At 53.0% G+C, this 19055-nt stretch overlaps 1 protein-coding gene and 1 non-coding gene across 2 annotated transcripts in view; both read right to left on the bottom strand.

The window, feature by feature from the left end:
• Nucleotides 1–1981: 1981 nt before the first annotated feature.
• LOC144933067 (uncharacterized) overlaps nucleotides 1982–19055 on the bottom strand; it is a 60702-nt gene continuing 43628 nt past the window's right edge. The window contains exons 5-6 of the mRNA XM_078857563.1: nucleotides 8161–8485; nucleotides 1982–7223 (exon numbers count right to left, since the gene is read on the bottom strand). Of these exons, the coding sequence (XP_078713689.1) occupies nucleotides 6424–7223; nucleotides 8161–8485 (1125 nt within the window). The 3' untranslated portion in view covers nucleotides 1982–6423. The remainder of the gene's footprint in view (nucleotides 7224–8160; nucleotides 8486–19055) is intronic.
• Nucleotides 11074–11179, bottom strand: LOC144933219 (U6 spliceosomal RNA). Its single transcript, XR_013636996.1, has one exon. It is a non-coding gene; the product is annotated as a U6 spliceosomal RNA (small nuclear RNA).

Below are 19055 nucleotides of genomic sequence, written 5' to 3'. Positions count from 1 at the left end.
TATTACTTCTATTAATTTAATTTTTTACCTACGTGACTTTACCGAAAAAAGCATAAGAGTATGAATTGGTTACTCAACATGGAGACGTAGGAGGTGCAGGAAGTTTTAATAGGCGGGTGGGGGGGGCGACCGAGATGAATGTGTCGGAGGCGCTTGAGGGTAGTCGAAACGCGTCTCGCACTCCCTGCCCCGACACCTTCACCCTCCTCTGAGCTCCTCTCAAACTCATCATCCGAACCCGCTGCTGCCCCATCGCAAGCCGCGTGACCGCCAGTCTCGGACCTTAACTCGCACTCGTAAATTCAACTCGCACCCCTTTTACTCGATACGTACTCCCACATTCCAAAGCGCAAACCACATGCCCGACCTCTGAACCCCCCACCCCCCAACGCACACTTTCAACCCCAATTCGCAACTCCTAATATGACCAGCTCTGATCTCAATGCGCACTCCAAAACGCCAAACCACATGCCACCCCTTCCTCTGACTCCAACACACACACTCCATCAACCAATCTCTCAGTTCATGCCCCAGAACCCACACTTATAGCCTTTCGGCCCATAGTCCGGCTCGCTCATAATCCCAACTCCCACGCTTATTTTAACACGGAGGCTTTCGCGACTACCACCCTCAACACTCTTACGCTTCTGAGACATGCTGGGGGGGGGGTTATTGTGGGTTTTTTACTTTTATTATTTTCATCTGTTATTTTTATTTTATTTTCTATCTACGTGACTTCACGGAAAGAACCAGTAATATGAATTCCTACAGTCACGAAAGTTTTAAGTAAACATTTATTATTTTAAATGTATTATTTTTATTTTATTTTTATTATCTTTATTATAAAAAAAAACTCTTTAATAATTTTTGAGTTTCTTTTATAAATAGTTTTATTTTTTTGTTTTCTATCTACGTGACTTTACCGAAAGAACCAGGAATATGAATTCCTGCAGTCACTAAAGTTTTAAGTCAAAATGTATTCTTTTCAAATAAAATATTATTAAAATTTTAAATGTTAATACAATTTTATTATTTTTTATTTCATAGATTTTTTTAAGTTTTCTATCTACGTGACTTTACCGAAAGAACCAATAATATGAATTCCTACAGTCACGAAAGTTTTAAGTCGAAATTTATTATTAAAAATATATATATTTAAATTTTAACTTAAATGTATTATTTTTTATTTAAAAATACATATTTTTGGTTTTCTATCTACGTGACTTTACCGAAAGAACCGAGAATATGCATTCCTGCAGTCACGAAAGTTAAGTCTAAATAGTAGCACCGAGCACGTCGCAGTGAGCTCACACAGCGACAACGCAACAACCGTGGCGGCCCAGGCAGACATTCTGGGAATGCTGGGTGATGACACTGAACCACCAACACCACCACCACCACCGCCGCCATCGATAGCGCGGCGGTTGAACTTACGGACAGGTTTGTTCGTATCTCGGAAAGTTTGAAAGTCGAGTGTTCGTAAATAGAGGAGTCCATGTATGGCTATTATTACTTTTGTTTTAATGGTGATGCTGCTGCTGATAAGTTTGCAGTGGTGCGCCATGACAAATAATAAAACAACCTCGACACGTTCGTCAATTACACCGTGGCCTTAAAAAGGGAAAAAAGTATATAATAGGCAACGTTTCGGGTAATGTCCCTTCTCAATAAGCACATCGTGTGCTATGAAGAAGAGCCATTGCACAAAGTCGGCCTCTTGTATATTTTTATCCTTTTATGGCGACACTTATTGACGAATGTGTTAAAGTTGTTTTATTCTAATTATCAATAACGATTGTAATACACAGGACCATGCGGAATGAATTAGAACAGAGGCTTCTAGTCGTTTTCATGTCTTCCAGACATCTGTGGTGGGGGGGGGGGGGAAGAGCTTCATAGCTTATCGGATTTCTCCAGGATAAAACTTGCGATAATGATAAAGATTCTCGTTCGATTTTCTTTACATTTTTTTTATTTCATTTGTGCAGGAGGGTTCCGTACAAGGCAACGGGGGGGGGGGGGGAGTATAAACAGTAGTAGAAATAACCTGGCTTTTCTCTGTGCAAATCGTCTGGTTTTATTTTATTTGTGTATTCCTCTTAGCATACAACAAGGGGATAACCCGGTATAGCCTGACGGCGCTAGTCCAGTCACGGTTGCTCACGTCAATGTATAAGGCTTCGGCGGGTTACATCCGTAGCGTTTCTCACGTGTTTTTTAATTTATTTTAGTTTTGTGCGCAACTGCCCGTATTTACTGACGAAATGGAAGAACCGTGTCCCACACTGTGGCCTTCGCTGGCGATCACGATTTGGCCGCTGCCCTGCCCCGCACCCTCGCGCGTTCATTCATAACGAGCAAACGCCGGGGGGGGGAGACTACATTTTTAGTTTTTTGGCGAGTGTGTGGCGCGCTTTACAAACAGGGGCTTCCCAAAACTCCGGACGTTGCAGCCGCGCGCCCCACCGCGCTCCACCGATCGGTCGTCCTCCGTTCGCAAGCGCAAGGCTGTTACGCGCGCGCTTGCCTGATGATTGCTAAAGCGCGCCACCCCGCGTGAAGTCGAGGGGCCTCTAACCTTACAGCCCTTGGGCGCGCGCTTCTTGCACGCGCACCGTTCCGTTTCATTTGAATCGAAGCCTCGCGTCCACACACAGAAGATGTGCAAATTTGAATCGGCGTTGCGCGCACAAGATCCCCGTCTTAGTATGAATCGGCGCCGTCTGCATGATGTCGTAGGGCACAGATCCACACGCGCCGCACGAACAAGACGCGTGCAAATGCAGGACATCTCCATCTTCACGCGAATCAGCAGTATACGTCGCACGGAACGTGTGTTTTTTAGCAATCATCAGGCTCATGCGGCATGTAACAACTTCACGTGTGTTTGAATGGCGAGGACCGGTAGGGTCATCGAGGTGCGGGAGACGCGGTGATGCAGGATGGGAGGCCGCTTTGGGGGGGGGGGGGAATAACCCAGCAGCGGAGTCTTTGGAATGGAGTCTTGACACTCATTAATACAGTAATTACAGATGCGATCGACAAACTCCACGTCCGATCCATGCAGCAGCCTTCACCGCATCGTCTCTGTGCTCCCGGGCTCGCACAACACCGCATAGCCTTCAAACGCTCCTCGTAAATATTTAAAAAGCGCGCATGCTTTCAAAAAAAACGTCAATCACCGTTGGTGGTGGGGGTTTTGTCTTCTTTCAAGGTGAGGAGGAGGGGGGGGAACTTAAAAATGAGAAACATCACGAGATCGAGGGAGGTCACACAGAGCAGATACACTTCATACAGGAATCACAGACATTAAAGATTTCTTAAATCTTTAAGACTTCAAAAAAAAACAATTACTTGTGTAGCAGAAGTGCATCTCAATCAATGAGCGCACATCGGAGAGGGCGGCACCATTTAATTAGGTAGTGCATCGTGGACAGGTTCAACCAGGCGGCTGCCTCGCTCCGGAACGCCTCGCTGCGAGATCGTCACAAGACCCTACGGCAGCAGGGGTGGGTGAGGAGGAAATCGCTTCCTTCGAGTGCCGACAGCCGGAGAGGACTTCCGAATACCTTCGGCAGGAGGCCTCCCGCATGGACACAAGCGGTGGAGCGCATTGAAAAATTCGAAACACAGTGTTGTTGGCGGGCCGAAAACATGTCCCCTCTAGTACCCGATTAGTGCGGCTGAAGATGTTTGCAGTGACGAATAAATATTGCTTGCAAGCTGTTGTGGAAGTAGTAGGACCCAGGGCTTAATGGCGAGGGATCTGAGCTCCGCCAAATGTTCTATAAATTAAGCCTTGCGTAGGCCTCGTGTGGCCACGGGTTACACGAAACGAAATGTCCGGCCCACGTGGCCGTAGTTTCTCCACCCACGGCTGTCCGGCAAAGGAACGTGGCTAACGTTGCGCGAACGGTGACGATCATCAAAGCGCGGCGGGGCCGCACGTCACGAAATCCACCAGGCGCTGCGGTGACGTCACGGACAATTACAGGCGGCGGATTGGCCGATAGCTCCTTTCATACAGCTCGCGGTCACATCAGTGTCTACAGCCCAAAAACAATAACAACAATAATAAACAAACGTACAGTAATAACACAAATGGGGGGGGGGGGGGGGTTCGGGGGGTGGGAGGACATAAACAAGAAGAGTTACTTTTAAAATGTGAAATTTTTGAAAATTATAAATTGGGGGAAGAAATTTAGCAACGACAGAAAGAGAGAGAAAAAAACAACAGAGTTGATTTATTTTTGTTCTCCCATCCTGAATCCACAGTTTCGGTTTCAATGTGAATCACATTGAAACCTAAACAGTGAACCGGTTGGCTACGTACGGCGTGGAATCGGTGCGATGTGGATCGGTCCGAAAGAACGTACATACTGCGATATCCAAAAGGGGCATCATATGAACCCGACTTAACATGGCAGTAGTGTTGCTTGTAGTAGTAGTAGTGTTGCTTTGTTGGCCTGCCCTCGCACCTCCGATTGGCTACGTACGGTACGAAAGAAGTTCAACATTCAAACATTGTAGAATACGAGCATGAGTTTTCCAACACAAAGCATTCTCCCGATATAGCTTTAGTTTTTTACCTGAACAAATTATAAGCTGTTGTTTTTTTTATTTTATGTTTATTTTATAGAATTTTTTTTTTACCTTTTATTATGCTTCTAGTCCAAAATCCTCTAGTCTATGCAGATACAGCATTTCAACCCACGATTGGCTTGGAAACATCTCTTTTTTTTACGATCGAGGCTGTTTTCTTTTGTAATTCCCAAGCCTCTAGCCTCGCCACAGATGGTCACAAAAAATAACAATCTGCTTTGTAGTCCAGAAAAAAAGTAAACGTGAGAGTTAAAAAATAAACAATGTTTCTTTTGCCAGTCCATCCGGTCACAACCACAATAATCAGGCGGTGTGACGGCGGCGATGGTGGTGGTGTGGCCGGACAAGGTCCATCGGGCACCGCGGCCTTCGCTCATCCTCTCAGAGTAGCAGCGGATAAATGGGTGGTGGGGGAGGCCGCTACAGACGGATGAAACAAACTGCGCGAACGAGTGAGCCGCGTGCGCTGCCAGCCAAACCCTCGCGTCCACCCCATTTCATGTCCACCTGCTCCGCGCTACCCCCTCCAAGGTGGCTCGGAGAGATAACGTGGGACGCAGGCCGTGCGTTATCCTCCGTTGGTCGGGGCGAGAGCGGGGGGGGGGTGCAGCTTGCGATCAAATCGATGCCCTCGCACCGCAAGCTGAGAGCAGTCTCCTCCGTCTTCACCAACTTCAGCGCAGCCTATTGCACGGTTATTCTTTTTTCTTACTTTTTTTATTTTTCTACATATATATAAACTATTAGTGCTAGGTACTTAATTTTTTTTTGGGGAGGGGGGAGAGGCAGGGATGGAGGGAGGCACAAGTAGATATTATCTGCTAACCATCGGTGTGTTAAAATGATCACAGTAGCGTGTGTGGGCTTCGAGGAGACGGAGAGACGCGCGCACACACGTTGCACGCACGCGCTTAGAAAAAAACAACTAGAGGTGCCGCGTGAGAACTTCCTCGTTGGGTTGGGGGGGGGGAAACGTTTTTTTTAAATGGAATTAGCACTTGATGAGTTTCTCTTGCCCTAGGCAGGCCTCGCTGCCTCGAGTTCGTGGTGAGGCCGACCCTTGTCGCCGTTCGGTACCTCGTCGGGTTGACTCGGTCTCTCGCGAGCACCTGGCCCTGCTGCAGCTAGGCCAGCTAGTTCTGGGCAAGCGCAGGTGATTGGCTCGCTCTCGTGTGATTCGCCCAAACCGCTGGACAAGTCAAGTGCTCATTGTGGAAAAAGAGGATCCGAGGGTTTTTCTCTTCTTTCTTTTTTCTACTTCTTTAACTTTTACAGCTTCCTTTTGTTGCCATATAAGAGTGGAGCTGGATTGGTCCTTGGTGCACTTCAACCATCGTGGAAGATTCCAGCTCCTACAATGGGCGCATCCAGTACTCGAAAGAGCGCGGGAAGATTCACATGTGAGAGAGGCAGAGCTTCGTGGGTCTTCCGCCCATATTGCCAAAGGTGAGGTGAAACGGAGCCGGCTCGAGAAGGATTAACAAGAGCACCCAACCCGCCCGAGCAACACGCGATGGGCACGCCGCCACCAAAACCCAGAGCCGCTGACGGACAGCAGGGATATTCCACGACTCGAACAACAAGCCCCCGGAGTGCACGTTAAGTGTTTGCCACTGCTGTTGATTCTGTTCCTCCGCTTCTCCAAGGTCACGTGATCATGGATCGAGAGTGGAGGAATAAACGCGAACCTGGCGGGGGATCTCCTCCGCTCGGTCTGCTTCGACGTCCTGGGGAGGCAGATGGAGGCAACTCTGTGCCCACCCATGCCACCGGTCCTGCAGCTCTTCAACCGAGACAAACGCAGTCCCCGCATCGTCCCCCTCACTGCGGCTTGACCAGTGGCGGAGGTGTGTGAGCGAGACTGCCCGCGAGGTGATGGTGCTGATGGTGGTTGTGTTCGAGATGCTGCTGCTGGTGATGTTGCTGGAAATGATGATGGTGGTGGTGTTGGTGGTGATGATTATCGCTATGATTGTGATGGTTGTGCTGATGCGGAAAATGATTGATGTTGAGGTTGTGGTTTTTCAACGGGGCTGGGTTCGTGGGCCCACGGATCACCGACGTCTGAATGACGGGAGTGACCCGAGCCACGATCGCCGGCGCCCGTGACACCACGCAGCCGCGGGGCGACACCACGGCCGCCACGGGCCGCGAGGCCGGCAGCGTCGCCCGCTCGCCCTGCTGCGGCAGGGCGGCAGCCGGGGCCCGGCTCGGCGCGCCGTTGCACGTCGGCTGGGGCTGCGCAGGGCGCAACGGGTCCGGCCGCGGTGCGGGGCCTCGGTACGAGGCGCTGCCAGGTGGCGGGGCAGTTGCGTGGCCCTGAGGTGAAGCCACCGCCATCTGCGGAGGCTGCTGCTGCGGCTGCTGATGTTGCTGAGGCTGCTGCGGCTGCTGCTGCTGCGGCCGCTGCTGCTGCGTGGAGTTCAGTGGAGTGCAGTGATTGCCCTGCTGCTGCTGATTCTGCTGCACTACGTTGTTGCGGGGAGCCTGCCCCAAGCAGTGCGGAGAGCCAGAGAGAGGTGCGACCATCCACTTGGCGAGTGAGAGGTCGCGCGGCGCGTGCTCCGAGTTGACCAACAGCGGGAGGTTGACGACAGCCGGCTCCGGGCCCTCCTCCCCCTCTGCAAGAAAAGCACAGCGCCAGTTACTGCCAACGTCCGCGGCACCCTGGCACGAGCGGCGTGATGTTAAACGGCTCCAAGCGCAGACCTCAGAGACGCGATAGGCGAGGTCGAGCTGCAGCAGAGCTATGCAGGAGCGTGTCACTACGAGTCTATATTAGTCACGGTGGAGACGTGTGGACGAGGGCGGGCTAGGCTGAACGACGGCGTCTGATGTCGAGTTTGCGGGCAGTGTCAACTGCACCGGAACCCACGTGGGGGGAGTGCGCCAGGCGCCGGGGCTACGGACACGGCAGAGGTCGCAACCGGGTACCCGTACCCAGCCGGGTACGGGTATGGGTACCCGTTTGCGACCCTGGTGCGGCCGGGTACGGGTACGGAATCAAAACCCGTTTGCGACCTCTGGGACACGGTCGGGGTGGGGAGCGCTGACATGCACTACGGCCCTTTGCCGACCGCGCGACGCCACTGGACGAGATGATGGGGGGCAATTCAAAGGGTCGGGCAGTGGGACGGAAGCGGCAGAAAGAGAAGGCCGTCTGCGAGCTCAACTGCGAGTTTTAGTTTTCTTGCCGCGGAAACTCTTTGCGTGCCGCAGTGTTTCGCTGTGAGGTTCAACGCGACATTTGAATTCTGCACTGGAGCCCGATCAGCGTCACAGCGTATTCATTTGGACACGGGTCCACCTTGAATAATTGACATTGCCAGACTCAAACATGCCCTTGCTTTAAGACCACGCTCTGGGCGCCCAGGGGAAAAGGTCACCCCGGGTGAGTGAAAAGGTCACCCGGGTAAAAAGCACGATCTAGCGACCGCCCTGACCCACCCACCCCCCAACAACCCGCCGGGGCGGATGTCAAGCCCCGCGCCGGTAAGAGGTCGTCGTCGCAGGGCTCGGCTGATCGCCCACGCCCCGGCGGCGCGCGCCGAATCTCACCGGACGCGGTGGACGTTTGGTCGTCGTCGTCGGCGACGTTGCGGTCCTCGTCCATGTTGTCGTCGTCGTCGTCGTCCCCCTCGTCCTCGCCGTCGTCGTCGTACGGGTTGCCCCGTCCGCCGTCGCGGAGGTCCGACGGCCGGCGCTGCCCGTCGCCGTCGCCGTGCCCGCCGGAGGCGCCGCGCACCAGCGCGTCCACCTCGTGCGGCTCCAGCGCGGACGAGAGCTCGTTGCGCAGCGCGGCCAGGCGCTGCTGCAGGGCGATCTTCTCGCGCGCCAGCCACTCCACCTCGTGCTCGCACTCGCGCTCCTTCCGCTTCAGCACCTGCAGCGGGGCGGGGAAGCGCGCGCGAGCAACGGCCTGGGCGTGAGCTCGATCGTTGGTAACGTCGTCGTCGTCGTCACGGTCAATCCCACTGCTGGGCGAAGGCCTCACGCAAGCCGCTCGCCCTCCTGCCGTGTAATAATCCGGTACCGGCTTGACACGCAACGTTTTTCACTGCCAACGTAATACTGTAACGTGGAAATTGATAATTTGGCAATTTCGGCTGGTTGGAGGGACCTAACCGAAAACATCAATTATAAATCGAACCATCCAGCCGCTGCACATTAATTATTTGTATCGCTCCATCTCCTCGGCGGACGTACTCTCGGACACGCTCCTCTCCTTGGCTCATTGACCATCGGCCGTGATGATCAACGGTTTGGATGATGTCATTAACCTGCGGGTGTTCTCCAATCCACGCGGTCCTCTTTCTGTCTCTCAGGCATCGAACAAAGACGGTCATCGTCTTCGGCCGTCTGGAACGCTCTTCCTTCCGATATTAGGAAGCCACTGGAGCTTTGCGCTTTTAAATCTCGATTAAAAACTAACTTATTTAAAATTGCACCTCCCATTAGCACGGTTGGCTACGTACGGTGCGAAATAATCTCATCAAACGCACAGCGTAATTCCAATCGCGCCACCACCCACGCCGCTTACGTGTCAAACTCCCAACGCCTCTCTGCCCACTTTTCAGTTTTTTTGTTCCGTTTTGCTTAGTTGATGACCAGTGCTTCTAACCGGCACGTCACTGCGTTAACAATACGTCGATGCAAACAATTACCCCGGCAAGACTCGCAAACGCTACCCCCATCGTGCTGCAGCTACATCGGTCGCCGGTATCCAGAACTTCAAACCGTTGCAGCTGTGACGCTAGAGGGCGCTGCGGTACAATAATTAGACAAGACAAACTCTCAACCCGCTTTGGGTTGGCAGTCAAGTCTACGGCAGAGGTCGCAAACGGATCTTGATTCCTTACCCGTACCCGGCCGGACCAGGGTCGCAAACGGGTACCCGTATCCGTACCCGGCCGGGTACGGGTAGCCGGGTATCGGGCAGGGTACGGGTATCGGGTACCCGATTGCGACCTCTGGTCTACGGTCCTCAGGTGTTGTTAGCCTTCTCTGCCTCTTGATACGAGTCGTTAACGTCTTGTTCTATCGGCCTATCGGTCACCGTCACGTATAAACGAGCAGCGTTTGTTTCGGCAAGCAAACTCTGGACCGCCTCATAACCTTGTGGATCTCGGCAAGAACCATCTACTTCACGGCGGCATGTTCAAGCCAAGCTTGTTTTGTTTAACCAGGTGAAAGCTCGTAAAGAGGCCAGGATAAAGTCTCGTTTGCGAGGCTGACCCTGACGGCACACCCCTTTTGTTTGAAACGTCAGCGCAAAGTGTCGCGTAAAACAAAAAATACATATACGAGCTAAAGCCCACCGAGTTCTTTGCTCTCTTTCAGAAGCCACCTGGCCACAAATGATAGCTCAACGAAGTGGCTGATCACGTGGAAAATTCATCGTTGCCAAATACTCGAAACGCACCGTTTCTAGACGCGGTGGGAAAAACCGGAGGATCCCGGAGAAAATCCCACGCCACCACGGGGAGAGAGACACGCAAACTCCAAATATACAGCAGGCGTCGTCAGGATCGGGATCGAACCCATGGCCTCATGCAGACCAGACGAGGGACATAACCACTCGCCACCACGGCACCCCTGGCCCAGAGGTGGCTCATAGGTGGCCAGAGGTCGCAACCGGGTACCCGATACCTGTACCCTACCCGATACCCGGGTACCCGTACCCGGCCGGGTGCGGGTAGGGTACCCGTTTGCGACCCTGATGCGGCCGGGTACGGGTACGGGTAGGCCGTGAGTCACTGGTGAGTAACTGTTTGTCACTCTCTCTGCTTGTGTGTCTGTCTGTGTGTCTCCGTGTCTGTGTTTTGTCTCTCTCTCAAATTTAGTTCTACCTGATGACGGTTGCTTGTGTTGCAATCGAAACGTCGTATTCTATTATTTAATTTATTTTCTTTCTACGTGAATTTACCGAAAGAACCAAAGAGGATAAACTGAGTACACCTGTTAAGTTGATCGGGCAGGTCGCTTGTGGCGGGGTAAAACTGTGAGTATTCCCACCTCTTTCAAGAAATCTGACCAGCATCAAAAGAGAGTAGGCCAAAGAAGCCTCCATGGAGGGGTTCCTCTAGAACTTATCCAGCAGTGGACTGAACAAGCAATGTCACTGCCACACCTTTACCCTCTACCCCCCCCCCCCCCACACTTTTTTTTTTAAACGTCTCCCACCGATGTCAATTCTCGAAGGTACACTTCTTAAATCCGTCCAAAAAAAAAACCACTCTCCCGATAGATAACGCGTTGCCCACAACGGCCCGTGCGATTCGCTCACGCGTTACTGCTGGTGGTTTTATTCTCTTACAACAAACCGTCCCAATGTGCCGAGGCACGAGGCACCTCTCGCGATGTTGCCGGGCTCCCCCCCCCCCACCTACTTTTTGCGCGTCAACTTTTCGACGCGGCGTGATGCCGCCCGTGCCAGCGACAAACTCTGATGATGGGGAAGCCACGCGGCGAACGAAACTCCACCGACTCTCGAATTTGCGTGTCATCCTTGCGCAGGGGCCATGCTCATCTTCTCTGTATCGTTCCAATTTTTTAGTACATGTACTGCCTGAAGCCCCCTCTCTCTTTTTTTTTCTTCCGTGGCGAGCAAAACTTCCACATCGGCGCATTTCCCCTCCTGAACAAATTGGCATCGCACGCAAGGAATATAACACTGGTCAACACACTTTTTCTGGCATAAGGTATTCCAACGGTTTTAAGGTAATTTTGGGGTGCTGATTCCAAATCTGGCATCAGTTTTTGCCTATCACATCAGGTTTTTGAGATATCAGATATTGCATTTTCAATCAAAACTGCAGAAGAAAAATATTTCAAAAATGGATATCTACATAAAATTATATTATAAACACACTATCCTAAAAATACAGCACCATATTTTAACATTAAAGCAGTCACTGACTCGCAACAACTTGCAATCATAAGTGACAGAGTTAATTTCGGGTAAAATCAATGAAAATGGGGTATGCCGATAGCATAAAAATGAGATGTGATAGAGCAAATCTAAGATCAGATTTGGAATCAGCACCCTGAAATTAGTCTAAAACAGCTGCAAAAGTCCAGGCCAGAAAAAAATGTTTCTTTTGTTGACCAGTGTAATTGACGGTTTTTGAGTTGGGGTTTTTTTTTTAATCCTTTATATTAAGCTCACTTGCTTGCTTGCTTGCGCGCTTACGACCGTGCAAATCTTTCGGTCGTTTTTTAACCCACTTCCCGTGATCCAATCGAGCTGACATTTTGCACACAGACTCGTTGTGCGTGACAATTTATTTTCGCGGGAAAAAAATCAAAAATTTTCCACTTTTTAGGAAAAAATTTTTTTCATATTTAATTTAAAATACCAATGTGATAAAAATGAAACTCTTACTCAAGATAAACAGAAATGAATAATAAAATAAAACCGATGCCACGCATATAAAGGATTTATAGTGAAAAACTTTGTTTTTACGGGTTAATTTTTTGTTTGATTTGGTGATCGTGGTGCCGTGTGTCTGTGCGCTTAGCGCGTGCTCCGAGTCCGCGTGCTTCACGCCAGAGTGGGATGCAGAAACACCTGCGGGTGTTTAAAATGCCGGCGGTGTTGTGGTGGTGGTTGGTGGTGGTGGTGGTGGCGGCGGAGGAGGAGGTCTGCATTTTTTCATCCTCAGACGTCTGGTGGCTCCACAACTGGTCCAAACTGGTTTGGGCAGCGGCACTTTGCCTCCAACAACCGGTTAAACACACGTCGTGTGGTGATGGTGGTGTGTGTGAGTGTGTGGGGGGGAGCGGTGGCGTAGCGGTTAGCGCTATGAACCCGGCGACCCCCGAGTTCGATTCACGCTCACGGCCAACACCGTGGGTGACGATTATCTGCACCGGTCCCGGGCCTCCCTTAGGTCGACTCAGCCTCAAATGAGTACCCGGTGCGGTGCGTAAACATCTCCACTGGTTGCTGGCCACCCACACCGTCGTGTGCTGTGCCGGCCTTCATAGGGTGCTCGCTATCAGCACTTGCCCCAACAGTCTGTCCAGGCTATACCGGACATCTTTGTCTTTGGAGGGGGCGGTAGTGTGGTGGTTAGCGCACTGCGCTACGAACCCGGCGACACGAGTTCGATACCTGCTCACGACCAATAACCGTGCACAAGTCGACTGCCTTTGAATGAGTACCTTGTGCGGTGGCTTTTAAATATATAATCAAAGGTGACGAGACAAAGGCGACCCAGCAATGTGCCGGCCACGCAACCACTTCCTTGTGCGCAGTTCTGTCCTTCATAGGTGCTCGCTAACTGGACTTGCCCCAGCAACCTGTGTGGGCTATACGCGGGAACTTTGTCTTTTGTATGTGTGCGAACATGCGCTCTTCAACAAGTGCAGGTCAGCAGAGTTGTCGTATGTGCATGTGTTTCAGTACTGTATATTTGTAGGGCGCGGGTAGTGCAGTGGGCAGCTTACCACGCATATCCCCGTCGAGTAACTGTTGTGGTATAGAAACATCAGCACTGGGGAGACAAAGGCGGCCGGGCGTGGTTCTGGCCACACCAGCCGCTCATGCGCTGTGGCAGCCTTAATAGGTGCTCGCTAACAGCTCTTGACCACACAGCCCGCAAAGAGGCAATACGGGTGGTCTTTTTCTTGAAATATTCGTGACTCTGTTCGGCTTAAAGGCCGCACGTAAGCCGCTGAATTTATATGAGACGTGGAAAGTTTGTTTTCTGCGCTGCCAAGGAAAACTCTTAAGGGCCCAAATCAAACGTCAAAGAAAGGTCCTTCTCCGCTGATTTCTTTGGCAAAAAAACTGCCCATATCTCCCATCACCGGAGCAAATATGAGTCTGAGGGCACTTGCATTTCATCCATTTCATCCAGTTGCTCATCGACGTCTTAAAATATTTTCAAATCAACGACTGGACAACTCATTAACGGCCGGCCAAAAGGGGGAGCACGTGCACTGCTGACGATGCCAGCTCGTGCTCCGGATGGATTCCCACATCGCAGACTTTTTGTTTTATGATTAGGACAAATGCACTCGTTTCGTGAAGCACGGCTTTAGAGGAACGAGTATGGTGGACCCTTGAAACAACAATCTCACCACACACACACATTTGCAAAACAATCTGTCCGCCCCCCCAACTCCACCCCACTCGCCCTTTGCACCACCCAACCCCGGCACCACCACGCGTCAACGCGCACAACCGATGCCCTCACCTGGCAAATAATAACACAACCGACTGACGCCGGTTTTTTTTCTTTTGCGCAACACAGTCGCCCATCTATAAACGAGTCAGCCTGGAACTTTCAGGTCGGCCCGGTGGCTGGAAACAGTGAGACGGGCGCACAGCGAGGCACTACATTAGGGGCGCATGAGATTGTTAACTACCTCGCCTGGTATGCAGGAGCTTGTGGGTTCGATCCAGACCCTGACGCCAGCTGTATATTTGGAGTTTGTGTGTCTCTCTCTCTCTCCCCACGTGGCGACGTGGATTTTTCTCCGGGCCCTACGGTTTTTGCCTCCACATTTAGAAACGCGCGCTTAAGAGTACTATTTGGCTGCTATACATTTCCGCCTGATAAGCCACTTCGTCGAGCTACCATTTACGGGCAGATCGCTTCTGAAACAAAGGGGGCTAACATAGCTCAATGGGCCTTACCTGGTAAAAATTAAAAATAATGGTTCTAGTTTATACGCAGCCCCACGTGACACTCCGCACCACGGCATGACATCACCGCCCGGTTGAGCAACAGCGCGGAGCCCTCGGAGGGGACGATTACAGCTTTAGGGGCTGTGCCGTGCCACGTGCACGCTGCGATAATGGAACAACGACGTAGGGCCAAACTCTTAAATTGGCCCCGGGGTCCCCCGCAACCTGAACACGCAGGTCACGACCACGCCATCGGCGAGTAGACAGGGGCGAGGCACCGCGACAGGAACAAGGTTTGGAGGTCGAGTCGGCGAGAAGTCTGCGAGAGGGGTTGTACAAGTCTCCTTGGGCTCGTTGAACGTTGCCACCAGTCGGCCGTTTTTAAGGCAGAGTTCCTTTACGCGTTTGGAACAAATCGGGCGGCACGGAAAAATCCATTGTACTGCCCACGCCGAAAAACAATGCCCACCTTGGTAATGCATTTGTCAAGCAGCATGACTGGCAGGGCATGAGTGAGCCCTCATCCAACAGTGCAATGGGCTGTACACGTGTACATGGCCCACACGGATTAGAACATGGGACAAACAAAATGAGTTAAGGGTTTTATTTCATGCAAAATAAATATTTTAACAGGAACGCCTTCCTGAGTCTCAGCACACAGTTTCAGGAGGGTCATTCTTAGGCAGTGGAGTACTTTGAGTATGCAATGAAACCAGAGTGCCTGGAGAAATCCTACATATAGATGAGGAAATGTCACTCAGACTCCACTCCGCAGTGGCTGGACGACAACCAAGTGTGTACCTGGCAAGGTGGGCATAACATATTAATATTCGGGTCTATCCAATAGAGTTACTGTCTGAAAGGTATGCTAAATTTATCAAAATCCTGTTTGTCTAATTGGTTCATTGAGACCTGCAAGAAATCAAATCGAAGAGGACATTTGAAAGGCTCATGTATTATTTACCCAAATGTCGAGACTCGTTTTCAGAAGGTTTCCCTGCATTGGGATGTTCGGCGCGGAGACTGAAACCCGATAACCCAGTGCAACCCCGCCATGCGTACGAGGTGACAACATTGAACAATGTCACCTGATGGGCCCACCTTTGCAAAAAAAAACACCACACCTACAACAACCCGGCAGAGCACTGGCAGCCCACACATCAAAGTGCTAACCGTGCTCAACGCCGATTATTATCTTCAACATTCGGCACACTTGAGGCTGATATGAATCGTAGGCATTCCCTCCCACAGGCAAGCGCTGCCCGCCACCTCCGTACCTGAAAGCCACGCAATGAGCCCGGTGCTGTCACAGCGGCACCCCCCCCCTCTCTCTCATCAATCGCGAGTGACGCACGCTGCCTTCATGAACGCGGCCCTCTCTGGGATGGCCAGAGACAGGGCGCCACCGGAGGAGCGTCCCCCAGCGGACGCCGTTGTGGGCATCATCGTTGTAAATGACGCGCGCGCATTCGTAACGCAATGTGCCTGTGGACATTCTCGAGCAGAGTGCGCCATCACGCGATGCACAATTGACGGCCGCGTAGAGAAATTGCCCGTTAGTTAAACGTTGCCCCCTCTGGCCCGTGGACTCCGGGCGCAGTTGCACCGCCTGCACACTCACCATCTACGCCACCACCGTGGCGAGATGTTAACTATCTCGCCTGGTATACAGGATGTCTAGGGTACGATCCCGACCCTGACGTCTGCTGTACATTTGGAGTTTGCGTGTCTCTCTCCCCCCCGTGGTGGCATGGATTTTTTTCTCCGGGTCCTCCGGTTTTTTCCCATCCACATTTAGAATCAACATCACGCGTTTGGAGTAATTGACAGCCATAAATGTCCACGTGGTAAGCCACTTCGTTGAGCCATCATTTGTGGCGTTCAGGTCGCTTCTGAAAAAGAGCCGTATAGCTCCAGCGGGCCTTACCTGGTAAAACAACTAAGTAAAAAAAAAGTTTCGTTTAAAATCCCAACCCCAAAAGTCGCCTTTTAACACAACAATTCGAGCCCAGGACACCGTTTAAGGGATGGGCTATTTGGGGTCAAGGCGGGCTAAGCCCGGGGCCTGCTCGAGAAACCAGTTCCACAAGCAGAACGTGAACGGGAGGAAGGGGAATATGCCACGCAACGTTCACACACGTGGTGCACTCCCTGATGACCCCTACATCTCTACACCCCCCCCAAACCCCTACACCTGCACCCCCATCGCCTGCCGTCGGGAACTCCCGCTGGCAACCCCCTCAAGGCTGCTGGCGGTGGTGTTGCAGGCAACAGGCTCGTGGCAACCGGACAACCGTGGCAATGCCTGCAATCTGGACGCAACCGGTCGACCGTGGCAATGCCTGCAATCTGGATGCAACCGGACGACCGTGGCAATGCCTGCAATCTGGACGCAACCGGTCGACCGTGGCAATGCCTGCAATCTGGATGCAACCGATCGGCCGTGGCAATGCCTGCAATCTGGATGCAACCGGACGACCGTGGCAATGCCTGCAATCTGGACGCAACCGATCGGCCCCGCCGCAGCTGCGTCACGAATTCGGCGACCCGAGTTCGATTCCCGGCAAGTGTCGGATTATAATTATCTGAACCGGCCCTCTCTGCCTCCCCCGGTCTTAATTGAACGTATTGCGGAAAACAAATAATCCATTGTCGTACAATAGTACACGCTCGTGTCTATGGGCCCCCACCTTCACCACCAACACACACTGACCAGCGTGGTCAAATAATCCCTCTCGCGAATGGCACGGTGTGGTGTGAAGCCCTCTCCCAGCAGTGTATTGACAAAAGGTTCTGCGCTGTACATACGCGTGGAGATTTCCTTTGAAAAGTTTCTTAAAAGGGACTTTTCTCGTAAGAGAATTTGAAAATGTAAAGAGTTTTGCAGACTCCGTTTCCCCTGCACTCTGGAATATTCATTCAGTCGCCAGTCTGGGCACTCCAATGATTCACGATTTGGTGGTTAATCCTCGCTACAGCGACGAGCATGGCTAGACAGCCCCCACCCATCCCCCCTGCCCTCCCCCAATCCTCCCCAGCCCCCCACATATTCCGCCAAGCCCCCCACCAATTCCCCCCAGCCCCCCACCCAATCCTCCTTAACCCCCCACCAATTCCCCCCCGCCCCCCATCAATTCCCCCCAGCCCCCCATCAATTCCCCCCAGCCCCCCACCCAATCCTCCCCAGCCCCCCACCAATTCCCCCAAGCCCCCCACCAATTCCCCCCAGCCCCCCACCCAATCCTCCCCAGCCCCCCACCAAATCCTCCCCAGCCCCCCCACCAATTCCCCCCAGCCCCCCACCCAATCCTCCCCACCCTCTCCTGGCATTAGAAACGGAATCCCCCGCAGTCCCCCCCCACCACCATCCCCCTGCAGCCCCCACCCCCCCACACACCCTCCCAGCCCCCACCACCCCCTCCACGCACGACGCGGTTTCCCCCGTGATGCCGCACCCTCTGCTGATTGGATAGAAGCGGCATCTCAACCCGGGCGCGAAGAGCCAATGGGGTCCGAGTACAGCCAACGCGTCCGCCAATGGGGAGCGCGCGCTCGTCCCCATTCACAATTTTCTTGGCAGAAGCAGCAGCGGTGGGGGGGGGGGCGGGGGCTGAGTGGGTGGGGGCTGAGTGGGGGCTGAGTGGGGGGGTTACAGCCTTGGCCAGAGGATGGAGAGAAGCGGTGTGGGGGGGACGGGGGAAGGGAGGGAGGGGGGAAGAGGAGGGGGGGGCGATGGAGAGACGAGGGAATGGATGAGGGGGGGGGTATTACAGCCTTTGGCAAAAAAAAGGAAAGAAGGGGGGGGTGAGTTAGGGGAAGGGGGGGGGAGATGAGCGGAGGGGGGGTTGGAATTATCGCCTTGGCAGGAGGATAGAGGGACGACAGGGGAGGGAGGGAGGGGGGACTGTGAGGGGGGTGGGGGCGAGGTACGTGTGAACCATTGCGTGCACGGTGAAGGGCTACGGGGAGGGAGAGGGGAGGGGCTATGGGGGATGGGGGTGGGTCCCTGGCGCGTGTGCAGTCGTACGGGGGGGGGGGTGAGAGGAGGGTGGTGGTGGTGGTTGTGGGCAGTCGCCTCCGCCGTGGTGGTGGTGGTGGAGGGGGTGACGTCACTCGCTTCTGCATAGCGACAGACGGGGCTGGCAGCAACCACGTGCGCGCGGCAGCCAATCGCTGCGCCTCGTGTCCCCACGCCGGTGGTGGCGGTGGGGGAGGGGGTCACGTCAGGTCAAGGGGGTATCACGTGTGCTGGTGCTGGTGGGGGGGTTGGTGGGACACCGCGGGATCATTGGCACCATCAGACAACGGTCGATGCACTGCTGGATGAACTCATCCCCCCCCCCCACGCCGCCGCAGAAACTCTCACGCTCCTGCGACGTGTCACCCGCTACATTGTGAATTAAGATCGCTCCATCTCCCCGGGTGGAGGTCCTACCGGAACGCATTCCATTCCGACCGTGGGATGGTGAGATGAGACAAGGGCCGTATATACACCGTAGCGAAGCGAAAGAACAAACAAGAAACACACCCAGTGGTGGCGTGGGGTTCCTATTCATTCTAGCAGGGTATTTTGCATCGGCGGCAGTGGCGATGATGATGGTGGTGGTGGTGGGAAATAAGGAGCTGGGATGGGGAGAGAGATGGGGCTGGTTTGGTGTTGAGGTCGGAGAAGTTGTGGTGGGATTTGAGGGTGATGGAGTGGGTTTCGGAATCCTGAAACCCACTCCGCCACCACCCTGGAATGCGGCTACATAGCGGAGCGGACGAGTTAAGGAATACCCGTGGTGGGGGGCTAAGTTGTGGGGGGCAGGAGAGG

This window comes from Lampetra fluviatilis, chromosome 6, assembly GCF_964198595.1.
Source record: "Lampetra fluviatilis chromosome 6, kcLamFluv1.1, whole genome shotgun sequence".
NCBI classification, from domain to species: Eukaryota; Metazoa; Chordata; class Hyperoartia; order Petromyzontiformes; family Petromyzontidae; genus Lampetra; species Lampetra fluviatilis.
The sequence above is the reverse complement of the archived record's forward strand: the minus strand, read 5'-3'. Positions and strand labels throughout refer to the sequence as shown.